This window comes from Chinchilla lanigera, unplaced genomic scaffold (assembly GCF_000276665.1).
Source record: "Chinchilla lanigera isolate Chin_1 unplaced genomic scaffold, ChiLan1.0 scaffold00017, whole genome shotgun sequence".
NCBI classification, from domain to species: domain Eukaryota; kingdom Metazoa; phylum Chordata; class Mammalia; order Rodentia; family Chinchillidae; genus Chinchilla; species Chinchilla lanigera.
In genome coordinates, this window is record NW_004955418.1 from 30,033,610 (window position 1) to 30,042,964 (window position 9,355).

A 9,355-nucleotide genomic window follows, 5' to 3' on the forward strand; every position below is an offset into this window, starting at 1 on the left:
GGTACCAGGAACCGAACTCATGACTTGTGCTTGCCAGGCAGGCGCTTTGCCACTGAGCTAAATCCCCAGCCCTATGAGGCATTTCAAAAGAACTAAAAGGTGTGACATTTCCAACACTTAACAAGGGTGAACTGTTTTGTTTTTTTTGTTTTTCTCCAGTACCGGGAACCGAACTCATGACCTTGCGCTTGCCAGGCAGGCGCTTTTGCCGCTGAGCTAAATCCCCAGTCCCAACAAAGGTGAACTGTTGAAAAGATGAAAGTGCTTAATTCCTTAACTTGATCACTACACATTGCGAACAAGCATGAAACTGTCATAATGTACTGCACAAAGATGTCCAAATATTATGTTTTATTCCGTTTGAAGATACACAATAAAACATTTCATTAAAAACTGTCTCATCACGAGGGCATCTGAAAATTCTCTAGCGAGGTACCTGCGCTTGTTGATTTGCAAAGACCACTGTCACTCAGATGAAGACACAGATGATCTGTCAATTGCAAAGCCAGCTGCACTGTTCCTGACACATGTACCATGGTGATCATATCGAGTCAACTGGCCTTCAGGTGACAAGTCGTGACAAACAACAGAACATGAAATTACATGAGGAGTACTAAGCAAGGGCAACAAAGTTGGTCTGTTTCTAAAACACTGAAAGTCAATGACGGTAAATTCACTAAATCAAAGCCATCAACCAAACACAGACTTCATACCAAGAAGCCAAATCTATCCTTGGGGTGGGATGTGTGACAGGTTTTTGAAGGTGGTTCTCCATAGAGAGGAGCAGCAGCGGTCAGTGGAGCCCTGCATCCCGCTGGGCTCTGTGCTGGGTTCATCCACAGAGGTCCCCCGGGCAGTGTCCTTCCTTGGCCTCAGCTGAATGGCGTGTCACAGTGAGTATCACACATTTTCCATTAAGTGACTGTAGGTGCAAGCCCGAGGCTGACTTTGCTGGTGCTGTACTGTTCTCTGTAATAGTTACAGTGCGTATTACCATTCTGTGGCTGTGAAAAACCCGAGAAAAGTCAATTTGAAGCAGAAAAGATTTATTTTTCCTTAAGGATTTGAGGTTTCTGTCCCTGGCTGCTCGGTTCCTGGTTATAGAATGTCTGAGTGGGGAACAGGGGAGCTGTGAGCATCTCATGTTGCCCAACAAGGGGGCAGAGACAGGAGTGAGGGAGAGAATGTCCCACTCCAGATGCCTCCTAAAGTGCCCAGCACTGCCCAGTAGCCCATGAAGCTCTGAATGCACCAGTGGGTCAATCCTTTGATGATGTCATGGCCCGCATGACCCAATCACCTCTTGAAGGCCACATCCCTCAACTTTGCTGCACTGTGGACTAAGCCCTCAGCACATGAGCTTTTCAGAAACACTTCAGATCCAAAACACAGCACAATCTTCAAATCTGACTGCTACATTTTCATTAGGACAGTACCTACTTTATGTTCTGACATTTTAGATAAAAATGGAGATTTAGTCTATATTCTAGAGGAGTGTGTGTATGCTTTGTCTCATCCTTGACCAACCTGATTTTAACTTCCAACTCTGAGGCACTCAGCCTAAAATAATTATGGTTCATTTTTATTGCACGTAAGATAAGCCCTTATTTTTCATGCCTAGAAGGCCTTAGGAAGCTGCATTGTCTTACGTCCATAGCCTTATTCTAAATGCCAGGCAGGCGCTTTTGCCGCTGAGCTAAATCCCCAGCCCCAACAAATGCATGACCCGTATGACCTTGACTTGGAGGATTCGCACACTTCATCTGATTGAATCCCCATAGCAATGCTAGCAGGTGCGGGCTGTTCATTCACATTGTCAAGGAAAGATCACATTGTCTTATTAGAGGTGCAAGAATGGTATAAACTGACAAGAAACACAAAGAAAAATTACTTGTTGGGCCCAAGAAAGTGGAAGTTTTACTCTTTTTCCTCATGAAGCAGAATGACTCGAGTTGTGGGTGTGTGATTTTGTTAGCTGACCTTTCAACAATTGAAGGCAAAACAGATGATGTAGCATCCTGTCAGTTCAGACTCCCACTTTGCAAGTTGGACTTCCTGAGCCCACCCAACAGTGTGACTTCTTTTGTTCTGAGGAGAAGATTAAACCTTTCCCTTCTCAAGCAGGCTTAGGCAGATGAGTGTATTTGTGTCTCAGGCATATTGGAGTGAAATGGTGATGTGTGTTAATTAGAGAAGAGTAGTAATTATAATTTTAGGCCAGAAGATGTGGTCCTCTTGATGGTGCTTTGAGCTGAAGGACAGTTTATTTTACCCTTTAGTTTTAGTGACACAAAAGATCATTGAAGTAGATAGCTTAGAATGTTGCAGTAAAACTGAGTCTGGGAAAGGAATGACACTGCGGAATTCAGAAGATGGTGAACAGCTTCATTTTACACTGCTGGTCCTGGCTGAAGTAATTTCCAACAAAAGCCAGGTGGTGAGTGTGTGTGAGCCAGCATTGTTATATGAGGCATAAGCAGGGGTTCCAAAGGTGGGACAGGAAAGCCTAGCAGTTCTGATTAGCTAGCAGGGTGAGATCATTGGTTAGAGGGCTGGATTAATGACCATTGGTTACCAGACTAGATTAATGACCACAAAGCTTGATACAGTCAAGCACCCTGAATGTTTGGTTATGCTCTTGTGGTTACAGGGGTCAGGGAAGCAGTTACAGAGGCATGAAACCGTTACAGAGCTAGGCATCTTCAAAGGGCACAAAGTTTTAAAAAGAACAATTTTTCCTTGTGCAGTTTTTCCTTTTAGTAGCATATCTATAAATGTGATGATAGAGCTTGTCAAGTCCTAAATCTCTTAAAAGTAACTGAAAGAAATATGCCAATGTAAAATTGTAATCAGCTATAGCTTCCCCAATGGTGTTTCATCTTTTGTAGGGGGCATCTACTGAAGATTATATTCTTTAAAGCTGCTATGACGTCCTTGTTTCTGAGGCTATAAATGAGAGGATTAAGCATGGGGGTAAGGATGGCGTTAAACATGAAGAGAGACTGGTTTAATTTGGGTGTCTTTGAGGAGCCGGGCCTCATGTAAACCAATATGGCGGGGCTGAAGTAGAGTGTGACCACACCAAGGTGGGCAGAACATGTGGCTAGAGCCTTGCTCCTGCCCTCAGGAGAGCTCATGCGGAGGACAGCAAGGAAGATGAGGGTGTAGGAGGCCAGGATGAGACTCAGGGGAATGAGAACCACCAGGAAGCTGGACACCACCACTGACTTCATGTACGAGGAAATGTCCTCACACGTCAGCTTTAACAGAGCCACGACCTCACAGAGAAAGTGTGGGATTACTCTGGGGCGACAGATGGGGAAGTGCATGGCATAGGCCGTATGAACCAGGGAGGTGACTCCTCCTCCTGCCCAGGACACTATGACCATCTGTGTGCAGAGGCCGGGGTTCATGATGACGGAGTACCTCAGGGGGTTACAGATGGCGATGTAGCGGTCATAGGCCATGAAGGTCAGCAGGAGGCACTCAGCAATTCCTAGGGTTAGACTAATAAAGATCTGGGCTCCACAGCCAACCTGTGATATGGTTCTCCTCCCTGAGAAGAAGTTTGTGGCCATCTTGGGGACAGTAGTTGAGATCAAAGTGAAGTCGATGAAGGACAGCTGGCTGAGCAGGAAATACATGGGGGTGTGGAGTCGGGAATCCAGCCAGATGAGGAGAATGAGGACAGCATTGCCCATGACAGCCAGAAAGTAAACGAGAAGGATGAGGCAGATGAGGATGACGAGGTGGCGGGATTCAGGCCAGAGTCCCAGGAGGATGAAGTCTGTGGTGATCGTCTCATTGTCTCTCCCCATGGCCATGGCTGAGCACATTACATGGTTCCTGTACAGCAAAGGAGACAGTCAGCAGAGCGAAGAGACAACCTAGAGCATGAGGAAAATGTTTCACAGTGCTATTCTGGTAGAGGACGAGTATCTGAAATCTATAAAGAATTAAAATTATTAACTGACCAAATCAAATGACCCAATGTAAAAAAAAAGGGCAAATGAACTGAATTAATGCTTCTCAAAAGAAGTACAAAAGGCCAATAAATGCACTGATAAAATGTTCAGTATCTTTGGGAAGTAGCGAAATGCAAATCAGAACAACTCTGGGGTTGTCTCATGCTCTGGTCAGAATGAGCATCATCAAAAAATAAATAATAGCAAATGATGACACGGATGTGGAGGAAAAGGAAGCCCTCTACATCACTGGTGGGAATATAAATCAGTAACCATTATAGAAATCAGTGTGGAGATTCCCTAAAGCTGAAAGTAAAAATTCCACTTGAGCCAGCTGTATCTGTGCTGGTACATTCCCGAAAGATTTAAAGACATCATGCTACAATCATTAGCAAATCACCCTAGCACTTAGCACGTCCTGCCCTAGAGCTGAGCACAGCTCACAGCTGCTAAGCTCTGCACCCAGCCTGGACACCCACCCATGGACACGTGAGTGAAGAGCGTGTGAAATGTTAATTAGGCAAAAGAGGAGTGAAATCATGTCATCTGCAGGGAAATGATGGATCTTGAGACTATGATGTTAAATGAAATAAGTCAGACAGAGAAAGGAAAATATTATTATATGAGAAACCTAAGATACAAACAATTGAGTAAAGTAAAGAGGAGATGACAGGAAGCGCAATGATGGTTATACATGTGCACCAAGCAACCCAAACAAACACCACTGTATGCACTGCAAACATACAATAAAGATAGACAAGAATAATCATTTGTTCAGGTAGAGAAGAATATTATAACATCAAATAACATATAACTATGCATCTCATCTACTCCTTCACTCCCTGGACACCTTGGAATATACTTATACCAGCTTCTTTTCTTTTTTTTTTTTTCCTCCGGTACCGGGAACCGAACTCACGACCTTGCGCTTGCCAGGCAGGCGCTTTTATACCAGCTTCTTTTCTTGTGGTGTCTTCAGCATAATGAATCATTTCACAACATTACAAGATTTGCATTTGTTTTCTCTTATGGATTGCTTAGTAAACTTACCTATGTTATAAGCTGTAGACTTGGTCATAACTAGTAATGAACAGACATATATTCCAATGTTTTCTCAACAAAAGGGCAAACAATTGGATGAAAACTTACCATAAGAATTTCTTAAATAATCAACTCACCACTTTGAGTTCCTTTGTAGATGTGAATTCAACAGAAGGAGCATCGTCACTTTGTATTTTGAAAAGTCATTATTTTCATTTAGACTTGTGAGGCATCATGGAAAATAAATATTTTCTTGAAGACAAAAGGTACAAAACTCGATAACCTGAAAGGAGAAAAGCATTTTCAGAATTCAGTGTGGTCTCTTCTTATCTTTTCCATTGTACAGAGAAAATGTGTCAATTTTTTTCTTCACCCTGTGCTACATGAAGTGGAAATGTGCAATAGAAGTAATTTGAGATATAAACTGATAACACAGTGGAATAGACAAGGTTACCATGGAGGAAATTGTTAGGGTAATGCTTGCAAAAGGTGATTTAATTTAAGCATAGAAATTTCATTTGAATGCCAGGCATGGTGGTGCATGCCTGCAATTCCAGCAGTTGGTAGGCTAAGGCAGGAAGATCACTACAATTTTTTTTTGTTTTTGTTTTTCTTCCGGTACCAGGAATCGAACTCACGACCTTGTGCTTGCCAGGCAGGTGCTTTTGCCACTAAGCTAAATCCCCAGCCCCAGGATCACTACAATTTGGAGGCCAGTCTTAGGTATGTAGTAAGTTCACAGCCAGCCTGGATTACATAGTGAGACAAAACCAAAGCAAAGCAAAGCAAAGCAAAGCAAAGCAAAGCAAAGCAAAGCAAAGCAAAGCAAAGCAAACCAAACCAAACCAAACCAAACCAAACCAAACCAACAAAAAGATCTCTTTTGTTAAGAAATCTTTTCTCGGAATTATGAAGTCTAGGAGCAGAGGTAGCATTATGCATCAGTGCAAAGCACAGCCTCATAAGCTTAGTGTCAAAGATTTTACCTCTCAGGGTCAGGGATGTAGCTCAGTGGCACAAGCGCCCGCCTGGCAAGTGAAAGGTCCTGAGTTTTATTCCAGGTACCAAAAGAAAAGAGAGCTGGTAGTTCTGTTTACCAAATGACCACAAGGGCCATCTGCTGACCATGGGCAACTTGAGCCATCCTTCTCCATCTCTCCTCTTTCCCTTGTAAAATTGGGCTTAAATGTATCAGTCCCACAAAAATGAGTTGCAGATTGAAAAGTTGGTGGATGCAGTGAGTGTAGAACATTGCCAGGCCAGCAGTTCTTAGGCACTGGCTATGTTAGGCATAACTGAAATGTTACTTTGCATAAATGTCAGAATTGTTGCCTTCAGGTTTCCTGCAGGTTCACCTGTCTCACTAACGTGCCATTAAGAAGTGACATCAAGCATAAGAAATTTGGGATTGTGCATAAACGTCATCGGGGAAGGATGGTGGGTGGTTCATGGATTGGAGCCATACGTTTAAAAAAATTTTGTGGGGGACAAGAATTCAGTTTTACTTTAATCAAGTAGTATTACCCATGTTCAAAGTCCCCTCTCAAGTGGTTCTTCCCGTTGGCTTTCACTTCTGTGTCTCTCTTTTCTTGTGTTCAGGCAGGTTGCAGTTTGCTTTAGAACACAACTATGAACAAATGTCACACTTCCTTCATATACAGTTTATTTTTCAGAAGAGGAATTATGTTTTTTCTTAAATATTTTGAATGTCCAAGACTGCCTCTCTTGTACCTTGAAGAGACAGATGATTAATATTTAAGCAAGAAATTGAATATTTGTGTGCTTTCTGCTTCAGAGAAGTAGGTGATGGGACATTTGATCCATAGAGTTCCCTGAGCCTCCTGAATCCCTTGTTCTGAATGTTTCTAAAGCTGCCTGATGAAAAAATACCCGCAACATTTGTTAAAAATAAAGATACATATCTCTCTTTTCAGACTTGTTCACTAGTACACTCTAGATGATGCTTACACTGCAATTAGGCCAGGTTGAGAAGCACCAATTTACAGTATCTACCTCATGTAAATAAGGGAATGAAGTTAGCTGAGGTTGTAACTTGGCCATGTTAATGCGGTAATATATAGGTCACTTGATATAGCAATTATGACTGGAAATCTCATTTGATATATCTTCCAGACACACACACACACACACACACACACACACATACACACACACACTATAAACAGCCACGGCACTTTACTGCACATTATTTCTGCAATAATAGAAATGATCTCACATTTTTTCTTCTATTTTCAATGGTCATTTGAGATTATGTATTTCCATAAGACCATGTAGCTTTCTGTTAGATTTGTCTAGCGTACTTAACCAGGTGAATTCCACATTTACATATTCTTGTGTTACTAGTTACAGATTTGGGAATTAGTGTCGTATTTTCCCCCTCACTTTTTTTTTGCTTACTCATTTGTGATTTGTTCAGAGTCCAATTTCCATAAAGATTCAGCGATGAAGAGGACTTCACTTCTGAACCCAGTGAGCTGGAGGGAAACACATATACTTTTTATTGTATTCAAATTTGGGAAAACTTCTTTATCCTGAACGTCTTCCAAAAGGTGCACAGAGGTAAGAGAATTCTCTGTGTGAGGAGAAATTTCAGCTGTGTATTGAAGATGGGAAGTGACTTCCTGTTGGGCCGAGGGTGTTCCTGGTGACAGGGACCCAGTGTGGGATGAAACAGCAGCAGTGGAGGATGAAATTTTGGCAGATCTGTTGGATTAGGGCTCAGAGCTTCTGGATCCAAGAGGGAGGAAACAAGAGGCAGCTTTGGCAGCAGCTTGCATATCAGCAGGTGGGACAGGGAGCAGCAGCATCAGCATGACTGTCAGAGAGGAAAATGAGAGCAGCGCGAGGAAGACTGATGGCTTCAGGAGCAATTTAAGGAGCTGACCAGGAACACTGCGGATGCTGAAGTCCATTTCCTGAACGCCGGCTGTTCTCTACCTGTGTCAAGCACCCCGACCTGTACAGTTATCCCTGTGCTGTGTTCCTGCTGAGGTCCGTAGTGCCATGTGGCAGCCAGCTCGGCAGAGTCATGGAAATAACTGTTCGCAAAGTGTTCCAGGCTCTTGGAATTGCTGTACTTCAGCTGTGTGAGATAATCACAACACCTTCATCGTTTACACACTGTGGACTGACCTGTCACCCCACAGAATGGACGTCCTTCTTTGGTGCTGGTGTTCCATGAAAACAGTCTACATTCACCGCCACTTTTCTGATTTAAACCAAGTTATGGAGAAGACTCGTGACTTTCTGGGTAAGTCTTTCTTCTTTAGGTGGTTTTCCTGGACCACCTTGTTGCATAGGGCTCCAGATTTTCTGATAATATCCACATGCTCCTTCTGAGTAATATGCTAGCACATTATCCTAATGTTGATCTCAGCTGAGGGGAAAGATTTAACATAAAATAAGAGTCTCTGGTGTCAGAATACTGAGCACCAGATGCAGAGAGATGGGATATAATTTTAAATAGTTTAGTTATAGCAATGAGGTCAACTAGCTTGAAGCCCCAATGGCATCATTTAAAGCATTTTGACAGTCCACAGTTCTGGCTCACAGGGCATAATCTTAAGAATAAGGATAGTGAGTATAACATTATAAATTTTGGGGCAGGGATATAGCCCAGCGGCACATAAGCCTGCCTGCCAAATGCAAGGTCCTGAGTTCAATTCCCAGTACCAAAAAAAAAAAAAAAAAAGCCATAATTTTACCTTAATTATATATATCGTCTCAACATTTGAGATAAGAATAGATTCATATGGATTAACAATCCACATTCATTTTACCTGTAGAAACACTGACATTCAAAGGGATTGAATAGTTTTCCAGAGGAAGAGTAGCCCTAAAGTAACCCCAGAGAGTCTGACTGTAGGGCTTGCACTCAACCTGAAGAAGAATGTCTCCTGAAGACACCGGCTAAGCAGAGGTAAGGTGGTCTCTTGTCAAAATACAGACTTGGGAAGCACAGCCCAAATCTACTGAGGTGGCACTGGGTATTTCAAGAAGGGTCTTAGTTGAGTGTGAAGACAAAGCAGGATTAGAAATGCTGTAATATCATATCATGCATGAATTGCCTCATAGGATGTATTTACCTCATCAGTCACTGCAGTCCTTGTGTTGAATCTCTCATTTGCATCTGTGATTATAACCTAGTTGCGTGTCTCTCTCCCTGAGAGTGTCAGAGCAGGAAGCCAGGTGGGGGGAAGCGAATCTTCACAGTATCATCTGTCTTGAAAAAAAAAAGGACCCGGCAGAATTGAGCTCATCTTCCTTGAGCTTGCTGCATTTTATGGTGGCCAGGGATGCTCTTGAGACACATGCCTCTGCAGCCCTCA

At 42.8% G+C, this 9,355-nt stretch overlaps 2 protein-coding genes across 2 annotated transcripts in view; both read right to left on the bottom strand.

The window, feature by feature from the left end:
- Window positions 1–2,849: 2,849 nt before the first annotated feature.
- On the bottom strand, window positions 2,850–3,818 carry LOC102009720 (olfactory receptor 2AJ1-like). The gene has a single exon (XM_005382364.1). The coding sequence runs from the start codon at window positions 3,816–3,818 to the stop codon at window positions 2,850–2,852; it is 969 nt and encodes a 322-aa protein (XP_005382421.1).
- Window positions 3,819–7,887: 4,069 nt separating this feature from the next.
- The window catches only part of LOC102010059 (olfactory receptor 2M5-like), a 43,307-nt gene continuing 41,839 nt past the window's right edge, over window positions 7,888–9,355 (bottom strand). Inside the window, exon 3 of the mRNA XM_013512879.1 lies at window positions 7,888–8,109. Within this exon, the coding sequence (XP_013368333.1) occupies window positions 7,888–8,109 (222 nt within the window). The remainder of the gene's footprint in view (window positions 8,110–9,355) is intronic.